The sequence below is a fragment of the Pelodiscus sinensis genome, chromosome 29 (assembly GCF_049634645.1).
Source record: "Pelodiscus sinensis isolate JC-2024 chromosome 29, ASM4963464v1, whole genome shotgun sequence".
NCBI lineage: Eukaryota > Metazoa > Chordata > Testudines > Trionychidae > Pelodiscus > Pelodiscus sinensis.
In genome coordinates, this window is record NC_134739.1 from 14,243,727 (window position 1) to 14,266,808 (window position 23,082).

The 23,082-nt window shown below is 45.9% G+C and overlaps 1 protein-coding gene across 1 annotated transcript; it reads right to left on the reverse strand.

Moving 5' to 3' along the window:
- Positions 1–8,429: 8,429 nt before the first annotated feature.
- HOXB13 (homeobox B13) lies at positions 8,430–11,267 on the reverse strand. The gene is made up of 2 exons (XM_075911484.1): positions 10,566–11,267; positions 8,430–9,107 (listed from the first exon to the last, which is right to left on the reverse strand). Exons 1-2 carry the CDS (start codon positions 11,107–11,109, stop codon positions 8,857–8,859), a joined length of 795 nt encoding a protein of 264 aa, XP_075767599.1. The 5' UTR covers positions 11,110–11,267; the 3' UTR covers positions 8,430–8,856.
- Between the last annotated feature and the right edge of the window lie 11,815 nt (positions 11,268–23,082).

Consider the following 23,082-nt stretch of genomic DNA (forward strand, 5'->3'; position numbering starts at 1 on the left):
ACATCTTAGGCCAGTCACTGCTTTTTCAGTGATGTCATTGCATACCAATGCCAAATCATTTTGAAAAAAAAGTCTAATTTCTTCAGTTTATGTTTGTTATTAACTCTCATTAAGGTGATATAATAGCCCTGAGTTTGATATTTCTTCCGGCTGAGGGTAATAATTATGTTCCTCTCTTTCCAGAATCCTGCATGATAACACAGTAAAAAGTTTCCCCCTAAAAATGTCGTGTTATAGCGCTTATTTGATTTACTTTCTCTGTGTTCATTCCATTACTGGAAGCAATTTTAAGCACTTTGTCTTAGCTGGAGTGATGGGCTGATGCAACGCTGGGGGGGGGGGGGAATTAATTCCGTTTAACTTTCCTGCAACTTAAAAGTCTGTTTTGAGCTTGTTTTACCTTTTAACTCCTCTTGTAAATCATCGGATAAAGATTTAAGAAATACCTTGGATTTCTCCTGATTGGGTTTGGTGGTGATTCTGTGACAACTTGCAAAAGGGCGAGACCTCACCGAGCCGTCAGGTTTCTTCTTTCACGGTATCTTTGAGGATGCTCGTAGGGGTCCAGGAATGTTTACAACACGGAATCAAGTTCAATGACAAAAATCTCTGCAGAAAAAAAAACCCCCAGCGCGGTTTCGGTGTGCTTGTGGGCATGAACTTGAACAAAAGAAAAAAGGAGAAGAAAGCCAGGGAACGGAAGAAATACTATACAAAGGCGCTACCCGTCTAGGAGAATATTTAATTTTTCTCACTTCCGGTAGTCTGCCGGATATTGAAAGAAAGAAAGAAAGAAAGAAAGAAAGAAAGAAAGAAAGAAAGAAAGAAAGAAAGAAAGAAAGAAAGAAAGAAAGAAAGAAAGAAAGAAAGAAAGAAAGAAAGAAAGAAAGAAAGAAAGAAAGAAAGTTATGCGTGTATGTACAGTGTCAGATTTAAAACTAGAAAATAAATCGGAACGGGGCCATGCTCTAAGAATGAACAGTGCATGTTCCCTACCAGCTGATGTGTCTTGGATTAAATATACACAGAGCGAGCCAAGACAGATTTTCCTTTCGCATCCAAGCTTCCACTGTACTGAATGGGAGATTGGGGTGCTTCAGAAATGCGGGTCTGCGCCTTGCATGGGAGGGGGAGCCCCACAAAAATTAGCGTCCACACCAGCAGTGGAAAGAAGCGTAGCAGGGGGAGTTTGTAAAGAGCACAGACTAACCAGGATGGTGGAAAAGAAGGAAAGTTTTGTGCTTGTTTCAAATGTATCTGCTATGTGCTTGGCCCTTTCCTAATAAAGCCATCTGGGGTTAACATTTTCTCCAGGCCACTGGCCCTCCACCGGGTTATGTCATTTCTCTATTTCACTCCATCATAAGATCATTCCAGTAGTAGGAAAGCGACGCATCTCTCATTGGGAGCCCATATATTTATGGGAGTCAAATCTATATCTATATATTTCAGTCAGCTGAAAGCAAGCAGTTAGGATCTCATTTTTAAATAGATTCAAGCACGACTTTTAAAATGGAAAAACAAACAACCGCCCTACACACACACACACACGGAAAAACAAAAACAACCCTTCCCCCCAAAAAACAAAAAAAACTCAAAGCACAACTACAACAAAAATAGAATCTGTGTTTGTCTGGAACTTTTCTAATTCAAATTTTCACGCTGAGACCAAATCCGATGATCTATCGTGTAACCCCTTTGCTCTCAACAGCGAGGCAATAAGGTTCTGTTTATAAACATTTATTTGACAAATTATATACTCATACATTTGCCTGTATTTATATGCATATTGGAACAGCGTGTGAAAACATGAAATGGTGCCAAAGAAACGCCAGATTTGTCTTGATTTACAGATGGGAACTTGGGCTTTCAAAACAACCAGCTGACAGTTATACCAAAGAGCGGTTTAAACTATACTAATACATACTCAATTACATCTGCCATTATTATATAATTGGGTGCCATCTTAAATAATTATCTGACTTTGTACAATATTTACATTATTTGAGCGTTAATTTTATTTTCTATAATTTAATTTCAGCCTCGCATCTTATTTTATTGAATTAAACAGCCGAGTTTATTAGCCGATGCAGTTTTAGTTCAGATCATCTGGATATTTATTTAAATGGTAGGCTCTGTCAGATGAGTATTCGTTAATTGCGATATAATCTCTTTTTTTTTAAGAAGAAAATATCTTTGCTGTTTTCATCTGATTTTCGCGTGTTAAATCAGAGAAGAAAAATATAACGAAGCAGCGCTCCATAGAAAAGAAATAGTTGGACTCAATAGACTTTGAAATATTTCCAAGAAGAGAAGGGGATTTTACTCGATTCCACTTACTCCACTAGTTCAGTTTCCCTCTAACGTCAGAGTAAGAATATTTTGTCTCCCCCTTGAAAAAAATCCGGAATTTAGATTTTGCATTTACACTGGATTTGCAGGTCGGAATGAGCCGCTTGATTCGCTTTCATATTTCCCGGTCTCCCGGCTGATGTTCCCAGTGTCAACTGTAAAAAAAATCCCCAAACGAAATAAACATTTCGGGAAAAGTGACAAGATGGACAACGGTTTGCATTGACCAGTAACTGAAATCATGGTGAATTTGGAGGAGAGAATGGGTTTCCAAACGCATCACAAGCGACCTTCTTTCCAACCCCAAGAGAATTGTGCTTCGGAGAATCACCCTGTTTTGTTTTGTTTTCTTGAAACAAAACTTGAATGTTCTCCCCAAGCAGAGAGATTCACGATCCGTTTCAAAGGATTCCTACTTCTGTGCGTCGCTTTTCTCCCTTGAACTGGTCATTTGATTGGGTTTGTCTCCTTTTCTTCCCTTCGCATTCCTTTCTAACAATTTTGCTGGAGTCTGGTTTTCTTTCCTCAGCTCCGAGGGTCCTGCTAGTTACCTCGCCCACTCTCTGCACCTCCGCCACCAAATAAAGCTGTCCAGCTATTTATCTTAAAGCACGTCTTACCTTGAACGTCTGTCAGCGGACTAGAGAGAGCTAACAGACTTCGTTCTGGCTTGCCTAGGTTTCAAGTTAACTGGGGAAATAACCCTTAGTAGCCATTGGCGAGAAACACAGCAAGTTCTCCATTCTCGGCTGGGAAGGGGGTCAGGGGAAAGGGGCTTTCATTCAACCCGGAAAATATTTTTGCTTCTTTTTAAGTGTTTCCTTCCCCATTGTTATAATACTCCCAAGAGTGTTTCTGCTCTTGCCTCATGGAGGGCTTCATGGCTCGCTCCCTCCTATTGTTTGAATTCTTTTCTGATTCCCTTCTCCCCCCGCCCCCCCCACACACAAACACTGCCCCTATCATCTGAAGCAGAGGAAAGCTCTTGATACCATCTACATGTTTTGTTTGTCTTTAAAGTGCTACCAGACCATTTGTTGTTTTTTAAGTTTTTTCATCTTGGTTCGAAGTGGATGTGACTGGGGATAATAAAAGAAGGGCAAATTATAAATCAGGAGTGGAGCAACTCAGTGTGTGTGTGTGTGTGTGTGTGTGTGTGTGTGTGTGTGTGTGTGTGTGTGTAGAGAGAGGTATAATTCAGGAGTGGAGTAACTCGTGTGTGTGTGTGTGTGTGTGTGTGTGTGTGTGTGTGTGTGTGTGTGTGTGTGGAGAGGTATAATTCAGGAGTGGAGTAACTCGTGTGTGTGTGTGTGTGTGTGTGTGTGTGTGTAGAGAGAGGTATAATTCAGGAGTGGAGTAACTCGTGTGTGTGTGTGTGTGTGTGTGTGTGTGTGTGTGTGTGTGTGTGTGTGTGTGGAGAGGTATAATTCAGGAGTGGAGTAACTCGTGTGTGTGTGTGTGTGTGTGTGTGTGTAGAGAGAGGTATAATTCAGGAGTGGAGTAACTCGTGTGTGTGTGTGTGTGTGTGTGTGTGTGTGTGTGTGTGTGTGTGTGTGTGTGTGTGTAGAGAGAGGTATAATTCAGGAGTGGAGTAACTCAGGTGTGTGTGTGTGTAATATATAAACGAGTATACAAGAAATCCTTGCTCAAAGACGCCTCTAATGCAGACAGTGGGCGGAAGGGTTATAAACCATATAAACTCTTCCATTTAGGAGATTTTTTGTACAAACGTTGTGTGTGCCACGGAATACATAGAGCCTGGTTCTCAGGACCCCTCCGATACAGATAGGCAAATGCGCTATTATGAGAAACCAAACCTTGCTGCATATTTGGCTGAGCGCTCCTGCCCCATCCCTTTGTTCTGAATAAACTACAACCACCGGTTCATTGAGGCATGTCTACATTGGGAAGTTCTTTCGAAGTAACTCCCCTTATTTGCCCGCATTCACACTACCAAGCCTGTTATTTTGAAATAGTCCTGCTTGTGAAGAGGAATAAGCTTATTTTGAAATAGTTATTTCACCAGTTATTATTTCAAAATAACTTACTCCAAAATGCCCTGGTAGTGTAGACATAGCTGGGTTTCCATTACATAGCCCTCAAGCTAGCGAGACGAGATAATGAACCGGAATGTCATGGGGTTCCCATGCACCAGAAGTACAGAAATAGCTAAGGCGCTGCGTAGGAAGGCGTAGGAATGAAGACGGGGAGGGGAGAAGTTAATTTGATTAACTATATTATCGCTTGTTGTGTTTTGATTTGTTTATTTCACGTGCCAGAGGGGGTGAGGAATAAATATGTGGTCAATGAGTTAATTCTTTATGATGCATAGAAGGGACCTTCAGGATGTGCCTCCCTGTCCAGACACAGGTAAGAGGCTTGATTTCTTCCAGCCCAGCACAACCCCGCACGCCGGGAGGCCAAACACCGATGGAGCGCTTTAGCGTGCACCCAGACGGGCCATTTGGGTTTGATTCTCAGGAATGTCGAGGTGTTCGAAATGTATTTCCCAACCCGAAGGTCAAAGGCAACCAGCTCTTTCCCCGGGGAGGAAGGGGGTTGCATCCATGCGGCTCAGAGCCAAGATCGCAGACTCGCTTCCCTTAAATGCATTTTCTGCTTTATGCCTCGCGTTCGCCTTTCTGTCTGTCTCGCCAGCTAGCAAGCGGTTCCGGGGGCGCGGCTCTTTCCGCCCTGCACAGAAATCGCTCGTCGTGACGCTCGCGCTTGTAAATAATAAAGGAAAGTTACATTTCCTGATGGCTGCACTTTTCAGGGAGCCAGAGTGGGGTCAATTCGGAGTTATTCCGGATGTGCCTCGGAGTAACTTGGAGCAGAATCTGGACCGAAGCTAACAGCAAAGGATTCGACTCTGAATCCCAGCTACCAAAGTACATAGTCCTGGTTTTTGTTTCAGCTACACCAGACTAACACGGCTACGTTTCTATCACTGTTCTACCAAAGTAGCGATCCTTTCGCTTTGGAAATACACTGGTGTTTCCTCGCTTAGTTCTAGCGGTATACTGAATAGACAAGAGAGAGAGACAGACCCGGAGGACTATGCACTTCTGTGTTTGTGTGTTGGTGTTCGTTTTCTACATGCCTGTATATATTTTGGGTTGTGCCCACGAAAGCTCACGATGCCATCCACATGTTTTGTTAGTCTTTAAGGCGCTACTAGACTATTTCTTGTGCGTTTGAATGTGTGTTGTGTGTCCGTGTTTTTGCCATTATTTCTCTGGTTTGTTTAGGTGTTTGGATAGGTTGCTGTGGCTGTACAGGTGGGTGCGTGTGTCTCTTTTGTATTAGCGTGTATACGCTTGTGTATGTCTGTGTGTACTTGTTTGTGCGCGCGCAAATACATCCCTGCTGCAGGAAGGTCCATTCTGTTGAGATTTTTTTTTGGGGGGGGGGCTGTTTGTTTGTTAGTCCCCAGCATTAACGGGAAGAGAAACTCCTCCCTAGAAATGAACCACGAAAACACACAGACCCCCGGGAGATGGGCAGGGTACGTGCCGCCCAGTTTGCGCTCCGGACAGAAGATGGAGTTCTTGTTCTTCCAAGCAGGCGCCTCCTCGGCACACTTCTCGACAAGTCTCCTGGCTCGTTCCGAATTCAGGGAGGGAACCGGGCGCTGTCTAGGCCCCTCTCTGCTGCCTCCTTGCGTCGGGAACGCAGCTGGGGAGGTCATGGCTACCGGCTGGTTTATTGTCACTCAGCCCGGGAATGTCCCAGCCCACTAGCTACTCGGAGACCTCCGCTTCCAGCCTTTGGAGATGTTCGAGATCCAGCCACGTTCCCCCCTCCCAGCCGCGAGCTGCTCCCTAGCTCAGATCTAGGTGGGTCAGTTTCACCCTGCGCCCCTTCCCCCACCTCTGAGCTCCCCCTCCCCCCCCAACCGCCCACGCCTGGAAAATAGCCGTGTGAGTCTGGGTCCGCAAAAACAACCCGGAGTCCTGCGGCACCTGGTTGGTTGGGGCTTAAACTTTCCTTCCTCCCATGCAAGCTAACAGCCCTGCGTCGGTTTGAAGGGGCCACAGGACGCCCCGTTGTTTTTTCCTGGAAAATACAATTTCAACCCCTTGTTTGGCTTTTTTATTTGTTTTGTTCCCCCTCCTCAGCAGTTCTACGTTCGGGGGAGTGTGTGTGTGTGGGGGGCATATTAAATATCCAGTGCAATTCTACGGACAATGTGCGGGGGAGGGGGAGTAGTGGAAATACTGAAGTGGGTTTTGCCCACGAAACTTCATGATACCATTTACAACTTCTACATGTTTTATTAGTCTTTAAGGTGCTACTAGACTATTGCTTGTTTTTTACGTTTTTCCTGTTACAGACTAACTCGGCTCCCCCTCTGCAGCTGTTGTGGGAAATACAATTAGTGATAATTATTCTAAGTGGGGGAGGAAAGGGGAAAGAGAGAGAGAAGAGAGGCATTTTCTGCCCAACCTATTAACCCCGAGCGTTTATGTTTATGGGACTACATTTCAAGCATTTCCCTCCAGACGAGATTCACAGATTGAAGGTGTTGGTTACCCTAAATATGAGAAATACAACATTAAAAGGAAGAACAAAGAGACGCTATTAACAATGGTCTCTCATTCCTTAGGATACACGCTGTGAAATTAGTGGTTAGGGCTTTCCAAAAAACGCGGAAGTGACACTTGGAGTTTGACTTGCCTTTACATACAACTGAAGTACCAGAGTTTTACATGCAAGTTCAAATACAACTGCAGTGGCGGGATCATTGGTGGGAGCTAAATATTGAAGAGATTCCGTATGCTACACTTTTCAAAAAGCTGTTCATCTACCAGGTGCTTCTGTGAAATCCTACACGTAACGCTAACAAATAAGATAAGCATACGCGTCTAGCAGTGTTATTTCACTTTGCTGTTCTAGACAGCGCAAAAACGTCTTACCGTACTCTAACACGGGTATAATGCTGGAGAGCCTAGTATCACCTGTGAGAATATGATGGGAAATTATGAAGAGCTGGAGACCAGAAATGGAGATGTATAAATATGTAGATATGGTACACAAATGTATAGGTGTGCATATACCTATACATACACATATATGTGTGCAGTTGTATGTACGTGTACCTAAATAAATGCACTATATATTTATTTAAAAAAATTAAAATAACGAATAGTCTTGCATCACCTTATAGGACTAACAAAAAATGTGGATATCATGAGTTTTCGTGGGCACAATCCACTTCCACAGATGAATGGAGTATTCACACTCATGTGTGAATATACACATTTTGCAAGCATGTATGCACACATGCATTACTATATTACCTACATTAGTATGTATAAATGGATATACGGGCCTAGATGTGCAAAAATATATTGCAAACTTAACATATGAATAATGTGTATATACACACACACATACACAAATGCTTTGCACACACACGCATCTATGAGCACACACCATTATAAATACATATTCAGTTGTGTGAATTTGTATATAAGCAGATATATGTAAGCATAAAGGGGTGCGTGTATATGCATTTATGTATATAAATGAATTGTATGGACGTGGACCACTTACTCCATTCATCTGAAGAAGTAGGTTGTTTTCACAAAAGCTCATGATCCCATCTACAGTTTTTGTTAGTCTCTAAATTCGGTGCTGCAGGATCATTCGTTGTTTTTTAATTTTTTTCGTATACAGGTGTGTTTTATATATATTCAGTCGTGAGTATATTTAGATATAAGCATATATTTGAATGCATGCAGCTGCATAAATGTGTGTACATATATTCAGTCATATGGATGTATATATAAATAACTAAACTATAAACTAGCTGTCAATATAATTCTCTCTATAGTTCTATATAAAACTCTCTCTATAATTATATCTAAAACTCTCTCGTTGCATATATATATATAACACTATCAAGCTGTAGTTTATAAGGTTTCCTTTCTCCTAACTCAGAGAAGTTTCAGACATTGTCACAACTATTCCACGTTAAAATGCCTCCACCCCGCCGCTAGTTTGCCAGCTGCCGGGCGAGCGCGGGCAACACGCCGACGGACAAGCCACCAGAGCGGTCTGACGCATTTGGGCATTTGTGATTATTTTTTTATTCGGCTCGTTTCGACAGTTTTCTGAAGCGCGCCCGGGCCGGCGCGCACAGCGAGGGAAGAGAAGAGCTGCGGGCAAACGCCGCACCCGAAGGTAAACGCGCAAACCGCGCGCGTTCCTTTGACAGCCCAAATCGTGCCGCATCTTCCCAAACCAGCTGCATTTATAGTCGGGTAAAGGAAACAGCAGCAAGGCCACGGAGGCAGCCCCGAGACGCGCGTATTGCGCCTGACAAGGAGCTGGACAGGGTAGGGCCACGAATTTGGGTGCGCAGTTCAGTCCCATTTCCAGCGGAACTTTTTTCTTCGCCCTCATTCCCTTCTCCCCCCCTTTTAGGTGCCAGGCCCCCACAGATCCAACAAGGGGAGCAGGGGCGGCGGCAGCCCTTGTAGCTGGGTCATTGCTGCCTCACGGGCTGCTGCCGGTTTTGAGTTTGGCGACCACTTTCTTCTCTTTCACCCGCCGGTTCTGAAACCAGATGGTGATCTGTCGCTCCGTGAGGCTGGTGGCGGCGGCCAGTTTCCTCCGCTTGTCCTTGGTGATGAATTGGCTGCTGGCGTATTCCTTTTCCAGCTCCTTCAGCTGGCCCTTGCTGTAGGGAATCCTTTTCTTGCGTCCCCGGCGGAAGGCGCACGAGTCCGGCGGGTGCTGGGCCACATCTGCGCACGGACAGACGGAGAAAGAACAGCGCTTAGCTCCGGGAGAGAGACTAGCTGGATACTCGGGAAATGGACAAGAACGCCGCAAGCCAGGGCGTGAAACTGACACCAAACACTAAACACCCCCACCCCTTATCCCTGACTTTCTCCGGGGTAAAATGTCAGCCTGTGTGAGCCCACTGAGGCCAGGTGCGCAGAGAAATCTCTCTCGCCAGGCGCTGTGCTCTCTGCTTTTACCTTCAAGTAAGGCTCGTTCTCTCTGCCACCCCATTTAAGCAACAGGCTTAAACTGCAGCCAGGGAGGTTTAGGTTGGACATTGGGAAAATTGCCTAGAGGGATTGTGGAATCTCCATCACTGGAGATATTGGAGAGCAGGTCGCACAGACACCTGTCAGGGATGGTTTAGCCGGTGCTTGGCCCTGGGGTGAGGGCAGGGGACTGGACCTAATGACCTCTCAAGGTCCCTTCCAGTTCTATACTATGACTCGGTGCCGTCAATGGGCTGCCTCTTCTCCATGGGGAAAAGGAGGCGCCCCTTTTATGTTTCTAGAATTATTTCAACACAATCGATTCTTCCCTTCCGTCTGAATCAATACATTAAATAAGTTGCGAGGCTCCCTGCTGAATCAGAATTTCATTAATACCCCTGTTCTCCCTTGGATTGTGACATATTCCAAAGCACGTGCTTGACGGAAAATATATCTACAGCCATAGATATCTATGTCTAGACAGACAGACAGAAGGGGTATATGCGGATAGATAGATAGATAGATAGATAGATAGATAGATAGATAGATAGATAGATAGATAGATAGATAGATAGATAGATAGATAGATAGATAGATAGATCTTTATCTCCCACATACTCTCTTAGAATGAGTCTTATTGCTAGATATAGGTCTGACTAGGAATCACACACACACACACACACACACACACTTAGATTTTGGCATGGTGCAGAGTCCATTACTGTCTACCCCTGAGGCGTTTGCTGGCTCACACGGCGCCATGTTGCGGAGCACCTCATTAGAAAAAGAAAGAGAGAAAGAGCCATGAGCTGCCGTGGTCAACCCCCACTTCCTCAGATGAGTGGAGGGTGGTGCCCAAGAAAGCGCACGATTCTAGCCATATCGTGTTAGTCTCGGAGGTCCGACAGGACGATACGGACCAGCACCGCCACCCCCTGAGACGGATTAGATCCGAATCAGGGCGGGTTTCCATGTGTTTGCTTAAACCGCGCCTGGCACACTCGGTCAGAATTTCACCGGGCAGCCTTTTACTGACCCGGGATGTGCTGTGTTGCGAAAACCCGTCCATCCCCGGAGCGGCCCAGCCCCCTCTGACCGCTTGTCTAAGCTCCCTTCCTGGTCCTAGCCTGGGGCAACCGTGTCAGCTAAGGCACCTGCCTGGCGCGGCCTCCGAGAGCCCGGGGGTTGGGGGAGGGGAGGGGCGTTTACCTGCAAAGGCCGATTTCCAGAAGTGCTCGACCTGGCTTTGATCTTTGGGGCAACACATCTGGCTGTTCCAACCGCTGGTCAAAGCCCACGGCTGGGGGTAACTGTCCACGGGTAAAAGGGTCTCGTGTCGGGGTTCTCCCGGCCCCCCTAGGCTGGGGACCACAGACACGTCCAGGTAGCCAGCCATAGGCTGGTACGGGGCTGCGTAGCCTGGGTAGAAAGCGAACTCGGCCGGTCGGGGCTGGTAGTCCTCCGCGGCCGCTGGGGGCTCCGCGTATTTCTCCGCAGAGTAGCTGGCCGCGGGGCCAGGCTTGAGGGGGGCGCGGGCCACCCGACAGGAGTAATAGCCGCTGCCGAAGTATCCACAGGGCAAAGGCGCGGAGGAAGCAGCAGGCCCCGAGGCGCACTGTTTGGAGGGCTCGCCGCGTCCCGCGCTGGGGTAGCTACAGCCCTGCATCAAGGCAGCGGGCGCGGGCCCGTCTAAGCCCGGGTTCCTGCCCTGGCTCGCTGCAGCGAAACTCCCCGGCCCCAGCAGCCCGTCCATGCTGGCCCGCCGCACCCCGGCGCGTGCGCCTGTCCCGGGCTCGGTGCGGCGGGGTCCGCAGGCCGGCGCATTGGCCCCGCTCCGCCGGCGCTGGGCTGTGCGCGGGGAGGGCTCCTAGTCTTTTTTAAAGGCTGGGGACGGCCGAGGCGGCTGCATTTCCCTCCAGCCAAGCTGCTCTGACGCAAGCCGCGTGGCTGTCCCAGGCGGGGTGCTCATTGGCTGCCGAGGGGTGAGGGAGACGGGGGGGGGGGTGCTTTTCTTGCAAGGGGGTGTGTGTAAAAAATAAACCTCCGCGCAGGCTAAAGCAAAATCGGGTGGGGGGGGGGGGGGAACTGAGGGGGGAGGGAGTTTTTCCTTTTCAAAGTGCATCTGGCCCAGAAGGAGCGAGGTGGGGGAAGATTCCCGGCGAGAAGAGGAGAGACAGTTGGAAGGGCTGTAATTCATTGTCCGCTTTCTTTCAGACAGATCTACTTTTGCTTTAGAAAATACACTTAAAATGCCAAGGGGAAAAAAACCTCCATCTATGCGGGAAGGTTTTTCCCGGGAGACAGAACAATCGTGTGAACATGCTCAGAATTCAGCATAGCCTTGTTTCCACACCAGTCGAACCCGAACGGGTTGATTTAAGCCTTTGCACGTTGGTGCCTTTCAGAAAGGCCCTCGCCAGACGCGCTGGTTTCTGACTGTTTCAGTGCATGTGTCTCTTTCCCCTCTCTGCGCCTGAAAAAAATGTTCATTCAATTATTTTTGTTTTTTTTTAAATATGTTTTTATTTAAAGCAGCGAGCGAGCGAAGAGGGTTTACATAACAAATGCAAAAGACAATAGTCTCTTGGGAGAGAAAGAATGAAGGCAGGGAGGGGAAAGCCATGAAGGAAAGGATAAAATGCTGGGGAAGGGTGGGAGCAATCACCGCTGCTCCAAAACCCTGGGTCTGACATATAATTGCAAGAGCCGAAAAACCCTCTTGCATTAACTATGTGCAGAAGGAAAGTCTGGGGGGATTTTTTTTAAGCTGCATTAATCCAGACCAGACACAGCTTTTTCTGATTTTCACTGGGTGGTGGCATGGCATTGCACAGCTGAACTCGGTGTCAGCCAACACAACTGCACTTTTAAAGGAATCGAGGGCTTTCAAAGGGATGCTCCGGGATGGGCTGCCGCTTGTATCTCTAGGCACCTCTACACAGTATGGCTATTTCGAAGTAAGATCACTATTCTGAAACAGGTTATTTCGAAATAGCACATTACATCAGGCTTCTACTTGTGAGGATTCCCTGCAGTGTAGATTTGCTATCTCCATTTAGAGCCCCAAGAGGCACTGGGGAGGAATAACGTAATTAGAATGGCTCTGGTGAGGGGCTATTTCGAAATAGCAGCGGCGGAGTGTTTACACACACCTTATTTTCAAATAGCTTTTTCAGAATAGGTGTTATTACTCATAGAATGAGGTTTAGAGCTTTCGGAATAAGCCATCCATTGTTTTGAAATAACAGAATTGCAGTGTAAACGCGCTGGCATTGTTATTTTGAAATAACAGTGCAGTGTAGACGCATCGGTGGGTAGATAATTCAGTCATGCACGAAGAGAGGGGGCTTGGACAAGGTTTTGAAGGGATACATAATTTAGACGTGCATGTGTGTATGAGAGAAAAAGAGCAAAGATTGAAAGGTTTTGAATGAATGCATAATATATACGCGCGCTCTCATACATATACAAGTCTGAATTAATTAATTAAAAACGTTCCAAATCTTTGTCTTTTTTTTACAAATGTGAATAAATAATTGTCTTTTAGTATAATAAATCTTGTCTATTCATGTACGCACGATGCCAATACGTGGGTATATTATAACGCACACAGAGAGATGTATTTGTTTTCCTTTTGTAAAAAGCTTTTGGTTGCTTCTTATTTCACTTCTTTGTTTTGCCCAGAGGATAATATTCATGCAGCCACTCGCATTTCCAGACAGGCTTGCCTCACATAACTATTTGAGGTTAGTCTGGGTGGATTTTGTTCTTTTAGGGTTGTTGGTTTTTTTTGCCATGTTTGTTTTTAAAATGCAAAGAGCAAGTTTTGGATAGTCGAGCCGCCCTACAGATAGACTTTTGCTTTCTGAAGATCCTCATGTTTAGACTATCCTGTTCCCACGCGCCAACCATGAAACACCAACACACTCTTTAACCATGTCCCAGAGTTTTACAAATTGAGTGTTTTAAACACGGAGATGGACGCAGCGGAAGCAAAGCCAAGCTTTTAATGAGGGGACGTTTTTTAGTGAGGTCTTTCTTCGGCGCATCAGTCCGGCTTAAGTTTTCAAATGCCTAGCCACTTAGACCTTTAAAACTTTGTTCCAAGGGCTTTAAATCATGACTTTGTTCTTAGCTCTCTTTGGAGACTTGCTCTTTTCATACAAAGTTTTGCGTTGTGTAATTTATTGCAACCATATTTGGGGGCATTTACAAAAGCACTGGTCGCTGACAAAAGCTTTAAATAATCGTTAAGTGTCAGCCAAAAACATGCCACCCTTAAAGAGTTTAGCGAAGGAATCATTGAAAAAGATTGTTTATAACACTCTCTCCTCTATCTAGATCCATTGCTCTGTGTCGGTGCATTCCAGCGATTAGATATTTTAGGTAAGCGGTTGAATGGGACACTTTTTTTTACCATTAATCATCCTCACAAGCAAGTTCTTTCCCACTGTACTCACACGAGTAGCCCCTTTTAAATAAATGGCTCAGGAGAATGGAACCCTGCCTTGAAACGATCAGGCAGAATTCACAGTGGAAAGACATTTTATTTCTTGAGAAATGTAAACCACCTGTCAATTCGCCCCCTCCAAGGGAGGCGTCCCTGCTCCCATCAGAACCCAGGAGGACTTTTGCAACTGGGCCCGTGGCACCAGGAATGGGTTCACACCACGCGCAAACACAAAGGCTGGAGATCAAACCATGGCCTGGCACTTTGGGTCAGACTCTCTGAAGAGCTCACCAGGAAGTTTAGCCAAAGTTGAGTTGGGTTTCTTTTTTGCTAGCCAATGTTCCTGCTTTTTACCTCTCTCTTTTAAGACGAGGCTAGGCTCATGTCAAGACTATTTTTTAAAAGCTGCCGTGTTTTCTTCCCCTCCCCTCCCCCACTTCCCTTCTTGTTTCCAAATCCATCCTCCGAGTTGGTAAGAGGGCGGTGGTCCCATTTAACCAGAGGCAAATGTTTGCAGACATGGGCGAAACGCACTAAAGTCTCAAGACGCTCTTTTGCATAAAGGTCAGACGTAATCTAAAGGTCAAGGCCAAGTTGAAAGTAAAGAGTCTGTTTACCTCGGGCGTGTTTCTATTCAGCAGAGCTCAAATCTACTGACATGACCTTTGCAAGTCAAGTCCACCGTCCTTTTAATGGGGCAGACACCCCAAAGCCCATTACCAGCAACGTCTGAGTGAAGAATTCACAGCTCCGTGTTAGCTGCCCACCTCCAAGCGAGGCAGCTTTTTACGGTTTCGTCAAGCCGGCCGTTGTAAACCGGGCTACAAAAGAAAAAGGACAGAGATTGATTTTCGAAAGATAACCCGAGCAAGTCCATCGATGCCAGAATAAAACGCGAGCAGTAATAAGAAGCTACTGAGCGCAAGAGGCATTATGGTTTGCTGCTATATCAGAGTTCTCCCCCCCCAAAAAAGGTCTTTCTGGGATTTTTGTAGTTGTTTTGCTTTGCTTGGTAGTCAAGATTAAAGCAAACCAAAATAGAGTGCAAAAGCATCTCTTTGATTATATAATATTATATGCCCAGGCCATCCAGAGAGAGAACTCAGTCCAATATCTATCAAAGACCATATGCTTCTGTCCTTCCTTCTTCAAAAACAATGGGGTTTGTTACCGGAGGAAAAACTGCCGATGCAGACGAGGCTCTGTTACCCGGTTTATGACAATTCTCGGTTTGGGTGAATACAGCCAAATGGATTAAAGTTTTCTAAAACTGCCATATACTCCAGAACTTTGTATTTCCTTTCGACAAGGCGCTGAAATGTAGAAGTGTTTCCCCCCAAATCCGATGGCAGAAATCGTTGTAAAAAGTAAAATTAAAAGTCAAATGGAAAGGCCATTGGAAGTGAAGCTCCAACAGAACATTTTGGGAGCTTTTTACAAGGAGTTTTCTCTCTAACAAATCACTTTTTGCACTTTCAACAGCGCAATATTCTTGTCCCTGGTGGTGGAATTTAGTTGGAACACTAACGAGACCGTTTCTTTTATTTTAAAATAAAAGAAAGAAAATCTTCGTTTTATGGCATTGATGATAGGAACCATGAGGCTGATATATACTCCATCTGGAATCTGAAAAGCTGTGCACTAATTTTTAACTGTCTCTAATTTTTCCAAGCAATTGAAAAGTAGGTTAGCGAGAGAGAGAAAAATTTCTCAGGGCTGTGTAAGTGGGAACTATTGAAGCAGTTTATGAGTTATACGTTTGGAAATAATTATTGTTGGAAGATGGGGTATTTGTCTCGCTCTTGGGCAGGAGACCAATTTTTCGGGGCTTCTGATTTTGACATTATTTCTGGGAAATAAGGTCAAAGCGAAAAATAGTTTTTTTACCACCTTATACATTGACGAAGATGAAATACAAGTTAGAGTTGTTTTCTTCGTGGAGAATAGTCATCTCTCGCAGCCTTTGCTGTGTAGAGCTGTAAACTGCATAACAATTCTTTTTCGACACAAAATATATGATTCGCACTGATTTTTTTTCTTTCTTTTTCTTTTAGAAATATTCTTCAGGGTCAGAAGTCCTGCCTGCCTCTCGGGAACTCGGAATCTTCCCGATCTTACAGGAAACAAACTAATTTGCAGTGCACCCGACTTTGCAAACGCTAACTCGATTCCGTTTTGCTTAAAGCACTTCAGCCATGAATCACAAGTTTCCAGCCCTGGAGCGGGGTTCCCCTAACCTGGGTAGAACTTAGAACCGCTTCCCATCTCGCCCGTCGGCCATTCAGTGGAGTTTCATTTTGAGACCTCTCGCCCCACTTCATAGAGGAGCTCATTTCTAACCCTGGTTCAAGAACAGGCCACGTTCTAAACTCTGTAAATCTCCAACTTCGCGCCGCCTTCTTATTACTGATTTTTTGAAAGAAATATTCCAACTTAAAGTCAACTTTGTACCCTCTATGAAACAACAGGCTTTCTGTATGGCCCGTCTTTCCTTGCTCCGCCTCAGGGACCATAGAAAATAACCGCCTGCCCCTAGGACACACTTTCTCCATTCAGCCTCACCGTTCACTGATCTCAGAAGCAAGGGAGCTATGGGGCGGAGGGGAAGAGGAGGTTTTCTTCTAGCAGGAATGTTTATTTCATTGTCCTTAATCGCTGCTCCTGCGAACCATTTGGCTTTCAAGGAAGCGAGGGACACAGGCTGTTTATGTGAGGATTCCCTTGTCCCTTCCAAACATGTTTTCCCTTCTTTTTGAGAGTCACACGGCAAACTGTATTAATCGGCGTGGAGCCGCCAGAGAAAACCTGGGAGCAGCGGGAGGGGCGAAGGAATATTCCGTGTATAAAAGAGAGGGAAAAACTCCCTACAAACGACAGCAAAGGGTGTTCGATTTTTCTCCCCTTCTCTGGTCAGATTTAAACTCCTGTTCAGGCATGATCGTTACGGGAGGAGCCGAGCAAAAGTAATGGAAAGGTTTTACACTTCTGATGACTTACTTCAGTGGTCTGAATAAAGCCCTGGACACAGTGTTTCTACCATATCGCCTTCAAGAGGGGACAGAGATTCACACTAGGGATTCCTAGAGGATTTTTTCCTCAGCTATCAGAAGTGGGAGTGGGAAATGGATGAGTTCAAGGTAGTCGTGCTCTAGTCGTGCATTGATGTGGGGGCTTTGTTTCAGCTACTGGAACCTTAATGCAAAATGGCACGTGCTTGGCCCCATTGGACATTTTCATGTTTGCTGTTAAGAAACAGGAGTAGTTATTAATGGTTCACAGCCGTGCTGGCAGGGTATAACCAGTGGTGTTCCACAGGGGCCTGCTTTGGGACCGGTTCTGTTCAATATCTTCATCAGTGATTTAGATATTGGCATAGAGAGGACGTTTATTAAGTCTGCAGAGGATACCAAGCAAGTGCTTTGGAGGACAGGGTCATAATTCAAAATGATCTGGACAAACTGGAGAAATGGTCCGAGGTAAACAGGATGAATAAGGACAAATGCAAAGTGCTCCATTTAGGAAGGAACAATCCGTGTCACACATACAGAATGGGAAGCGACTGTCTAAGGAGCCCTGCTGAAAAGGATTTAGGGATCAGAGTGGACCACAAGCTAAATAGGAGTCAACAGTGTGACCTTGTTGCAAAAAAAGCAAACCTGATTCTGGGAGGCATGACCAGCAGTGTTGTGAGCAAGACACAAGAAGTCATTCTTCCACTCTGCTCTGCGCTGATTAGGCCTCAACTGGAGTATTGTGTCCAGTTCTGGGCACCACATTTCAAGAAAGATGTGGAGAAATTGGAGAAGGTCCAGAGAAGAGCAACAAAAATGATCAAAGGTCTAGAAAACATGAGCTATGAGGGAAGACTGAAAGAACTGGATTTGTTTAGTCTGGGAAAGAGAAAACTAAGAGGTGACATGACAGCAGTTTTCAAGCACCTAAAAGGGTGTTACAAGGACGAGGGAGGAAAATTGTTCTCCTTGACCTCTGATGATAGGACAAGAAGCAATGGACTTAAATTGCAGCAAGAAAGGTTTAGGTTAGGCGTTAGGACATTTTTCCTAATGTCCAACTGTCAGGGTGGTTAAGCACTGGAAATAAATTGCCTAGGGAGGTTGTGTAATCTCCGTCACTGGAGATATGCAAGAGCAGGTTGGATAGACATCTATCAGGGATGACCTGGACAGTGCTTGGTCCTGCCGTGAGGGCAGGGGCCTGGACTTGATGACCTCCAGAGGCCGGTTCCAGTTCTAATATTCTTTGATTCTCTAAGAACATGCATGGGACACATCTACTCTCTCCACTCCTGGGCCTGACATGTGCATATATATCACACTCAGGAAACCAGTCATGGGATTGGGGGGCGAAAACCCATCTGAAGTGGATGAGAGATTTGCATGTTCAAGAGAGCAAGGAATTGATGTGTGGTTGGGGTGCTATTAACTGCAGGGGTAGCTTCAAAAACTGTCCCTCTTGAAGTCAGCAGTAAACTTCCATTGGCCCTGCCATGGGGTTTCACTGCCTTGAGAGGCCAGTGCCTTGGACAATGCGCTGGCTCTAGGGCAGTGATGGGCAACCTAGGCTACCATGAGTGGCCACCAGACTGTCCTAACCAAGATGGTCTCCAGAGATGGAGTTTCTCTTTCTAGCCTGGCTGCTTGCCTGCAGCCTTAACACGCTGAGGCCTTGTCTCAGGCCCCACAGCCTGGGAGCCCCCCAGCTCTGCCTGGCCTTTCCCCAGCCCTGCTGTCTCAGAAAACCTCCAGCTTCCCTGGCATCCAGGTCCCCCCTGCTCTGCAGCTGGAGCAAGAGTGAGTGTCCTTCATGCCCTTCAGGAGCCCTTATTTATACAGCCCCAGCTGGGCCCTCATTGGCTGTCTGTGCCTCAGCTGTGGGGCTTTGCTCTCCGCCCTCTCCCAGGGTTGGGTTTTGCCCTTAAAGGGCCAGCGCAGGGCAGACGCCTCATCACAAGGCCAAATGAATAGAACCTTATAGCATGGGTGACTGCTGGCCAGAGAGGCTGCAGAAGAAATGAGATTGCAGGCTCCAGTGAGGAGATTGCAACTTATATATAAACGAGAACTGGAGGAATTTTGTCTGCTAGCTGAGCAGAGAAGGGCTAAGGCACAAAGAAAAGTTGATGAACACTGTGATGGACCGGGCCGCCGGGTCTGGGCACCACTGAGGGCATCCGCTCAGGGCAAATTGTTCAAACTCAGGGCTCTTACAGCCCCTGACTGGAGACCTTCCCAAACAGGTCACACACCAGTCACACCAAGCAAAACCCCTCAGACACTCCAGCTCTCCCTGTGCCCCAATCAGCCCCAGGCCTAACACACAGGTGAGGGGTTATAGAACCCAATCTCACCTACTCCGAACAGGTCTTTCTGGTCCCAAAGATCCAGCCACAGTTCCCAATCAATTTACACTCTGTATCTTACCCACAAGATCACACTGAGCCAGTCCTTTAGAATCTAAAATCGAAAGGTTTATTAATAAAAGAAAGAAAAGCATCAGAGTAAGGTTGTCAAGGAGAATACATTACATGCATCGAATCACCCAGTTCTCGATGCAGGCTCTTAGCAGAGATGTTATAAACTGCTATCTTAAAAGTCTCTGGTGTATATCCTACGTCAGGATGGGTCCACGATTCTTCCCGGATCTCTGTCCCTCATAAGGCTGCATCTGGAATCAGGAACACAATTTAAGACAAGATGGAGATTGCCATGTGGCATTTATATACCTCTCCTGGCATCTTCCTGGCCAGAGCAGGTCACATGGCCCAGTGACCTATCCCTGCATCCCATGTCAGCGGTCATCAGCTACTGGCTGGTTTGCATGTCCCAGACATATTCCTCAGGTGTGTATTTGGCACCTGGAGAGCCATTGTCCCTGGAGCCTTACTAATTAGCATAGACACTAAAGGAACATTCGTGGCCCATTGTTCTGTCGCAGACACAGAATTTTCCAGCATTAACACAAAGTCCATATTTATAACTCCATATGTAGATATCACACAAATACACAAGTAGAATATATAGAATCAGCAGAACATAAGCTTTCATTTGACCCCTCCCATGGCCCCCTTTGTACATACTTTGGGGCAAACCCCACCCCCTCCCATGGGTGAAGCAATGATCTTTAAAATCCAATAATGCGATGGAGATTAGCGAGAGAAGGCAAAACAACACAACCTTCCTGTTTTTCACATTTATTTAGAGGTGTGCGGTGCCTTAAATTCAGACAAAAAAACAAAACCAGGGTCACACCCGTTAGAAGCCACCTAAAGGCCTGGCCATGGGCATTTTTCAGCGGATGCCTAGTCCTCTGGGGAAGTAGATCCCGTAACGGTGACTGATTCCACAGAAAATAAGGAAAAAGGGGAACGGCCTCTGGGGGAATATCGTGTATCAAGGAAGCAGAATTCTGAATGGTCGTTGTAACACCAATAGGTGGGTGTGCACGACCCAGCAGACTCCCGAAAGGGGCACCGCAGGCTGGAAAGGTGCCTTAGGTTGTGCCAGGACAATGGGACGTGCCCGGAATGGGATTGTGTCTCAGAAAACCATACAGAAAAGAGACTCACCAGGCAGGTGCAAGAGGCTGGCTGGAGGTGCCTCCTCCACCCAGAACTGCCCCAGCCCTGAGCTTCCCGCCTCCAGACACCCTTTAGGGAGGATGGGAAGGCTGAAGCCCCCCTTTCCCCATTAATATAGGAACATTGCTGGCTGTTTTTTGTCATGGAGCGAGGGTCCATGCAAACTGTCATGCAGTTTACTGCATCCTCACTCTGGCTGGAGAGCGCAGGGGGGGCAGACAAACCTGGACCTGCCCCAGCTGGGGAACATGTGCCTCTCCAACAGTGGTGCCTGCTGGAGCTGCAGCGGCCATAGAGAGATGCTTCTCACCTGGCCCCAAGCTGCTGAGGTGAGAGAGAGCTTAAAGACACAGAAAAGGGCTGGTAGCACCCAATCTTGCCCCTGGGGCAGCCTGCACACTGAACCTCTCTGCCCCAGAGCAATGATTCAAACAAAGCCTGGACATTTTCCTTTTATTTTTCAAAAAACAAAAATTAATTGAGTTAAGGACCCATGAATCTTGTAGTACAATAGACAGAAGCAGATCTTATACCACACTTTGATTCCTTTGGGCTGCAGAAACAATGCATAGAAAGCTACTCCAAGGGTGCAGCTACACAGCACCCTAAATTTGAAATAAGATAGGCAATTTGTGCTATGGAAATTGCGTATCTTATTTTGATTGAATTTCGAAATAGGCCATTTCAAAATTTGACGTGTCTCCACAGTGCCAAATTTGATAACAACACACTATTTTGAGACATCCCTTAACCTTCATGGAATGAGAGTTACCAGGATGCCAAAACAGCACACCCACTATTTTTAAAAAGATTTCAAAATAACAGGCACCGTTAAGACGTGGGGTAGCTATTTCAAGATACCGAAATAGCTGTGCAGTGTATATGTACCCTAAATGTGAATCTGTAACTAGTATAAAAAGGGTGTATCAGGTCCATGCTACCAGTCACAGCTCTTGTCAGAAGATAATCCATATTCTTGTTATTTTCCTTATCTCCCAAGTCAGCCACTTCGCTTGGTTTCTGCTTCCTGATTGGCTGATGGAAACATTTTAACTGGGGGAAGAGCAAAAGTAGCAAAAGGGGAATAACAAATTTATGTTCTTTTTTGTGTGGCTTTTCAACCTATGCATTTGTGTTATGCTTTGCTATTTTCTACTTTTACACATATTTTCAGGGATAACTGGTAGCTGTCTAAACAGGCATTACTCCAAATAGGAGTCATGAATAATACAGCCCCGTGAATTATAGTAAAAAATGCTTTCATGCACACAAACATTCATTCCACTATTCAACCAGCTCTAAACCAGCACTATTTTCCAAGTAAATACATGAACCATCAAGTAGGGTTATTACATTAGAAACACAAATCTTCACATTCCAGATGCTTTTTTTCTTTTTCTTTTTTTTTCATTCGGCCATCTCCCTTGCCCGTTTCATTCCTTTGAGGAAGACATTGCAAAATTCCTTCCAGCCAACCAGAAATGCTGGCACAAAGTCAGCCATCCTAACACACATGTGGAAACTCAGCATTTGACACAGTGCAGGAGCTTTTAGAGGAGGAGAAAGGAAAATGTCCCTTGGAGGCATGATGAACATAACATGAAAACACATGGCATCCAAAGTCTGCACTGGGGAGCTGATTGCAAGCTGGATGAACCAGTGAGGAGAGGCCTGTGGATTTCAGTGGGCTTTGGCTGAGGTCTACAGAGCTCAGTGCATACACTTGGCTGTTAGACTGGGCCCTGTAGAAACAGTCCTGGGAGCAGTGGCCGGGAGTTCTGTGAAATCCATGATCCTGCTCCCCATTTCAGAAGACTTCTCCCACTGGCCAGAACTCCACCAACGCCTTTGCCATCCACAAATTCCCTTTTGCTGAGAATTGGAGAAAGGACAGTGAATTCACACCTGCAAGCTGATGCAACACAACTTGTGCCAGCAATTTTCCTAGGAGTGAAATCCAGCCATTCACCGGCTCACTGGTAAAGCAGAACCTGACTCAGTTCCCACCCGGGCTGCTAACATGTGTGAGTGCAGACTAGGCCTGATCCAGACCTCACTGACATCCAAGGAAAGGCTCCCATGGACTTCAGGGAGGGAGAGATGAGGGTCCGGCCACTCCGAGTGATGGCATATTGGGCTGCTTCCCAGGCTTCTCCTGAGAGGAGCAGACCTTCCGCAGCAGCTGGGGACTTGAACAGGAATTGAAGCAGCTCCGGCCCTTCCAGGATCCCGGCCTCATCACCTAAATTAAGGAAAGGAATCCCAAAAAGTTATGAACAAACTATAATAAATCACCCCGAATTGGCTGGTTGTGTGGCATCAGCTTGCAGGTGTGAATTCACTGTCCTGCCTCCAATTCTCAGCAAAAGGGAATTTGTCTGTAGAGTATGTGGTGTACCCAATATTTGAGGTAATCTCATGATTTAAATATATATGTATTATTCCAAATCGGATTGATATTATTGGAGGATAGATAGAGGGGGTTCATTGAAATAGATAGATAGATAGATAGATAGATAGATAGATAGATAGATAGATAGATGGGGGGTGGGGGGTGGGGATAGATAGATAGATAGATAGATAGATAGATAGATAGATAGATAGATAGATAGATAGATAGATAGAGGGGGTGGGGATAGATAGATAGATAGATAGATAGATAGATAGATAGATAGATA

Bases quoted from the DNA above. Each gene is read 5' to 3' on its own strand.
- HOXB13 (XM_075911484.1), bottom strand. From the start codon at position 11,109: ATGGACGGGCTGCTGGGGCCGGGGAGTTTCGCTGCAGCGAGCCAGGGC. The intron at 9,108-10,565 runs GTAAACGCCCCT...GTCCGTGCGCAG, and splicing joins CTGGAAATCGGCCTTTGCAG to ATGTGGCCCAGCACCCGCCG.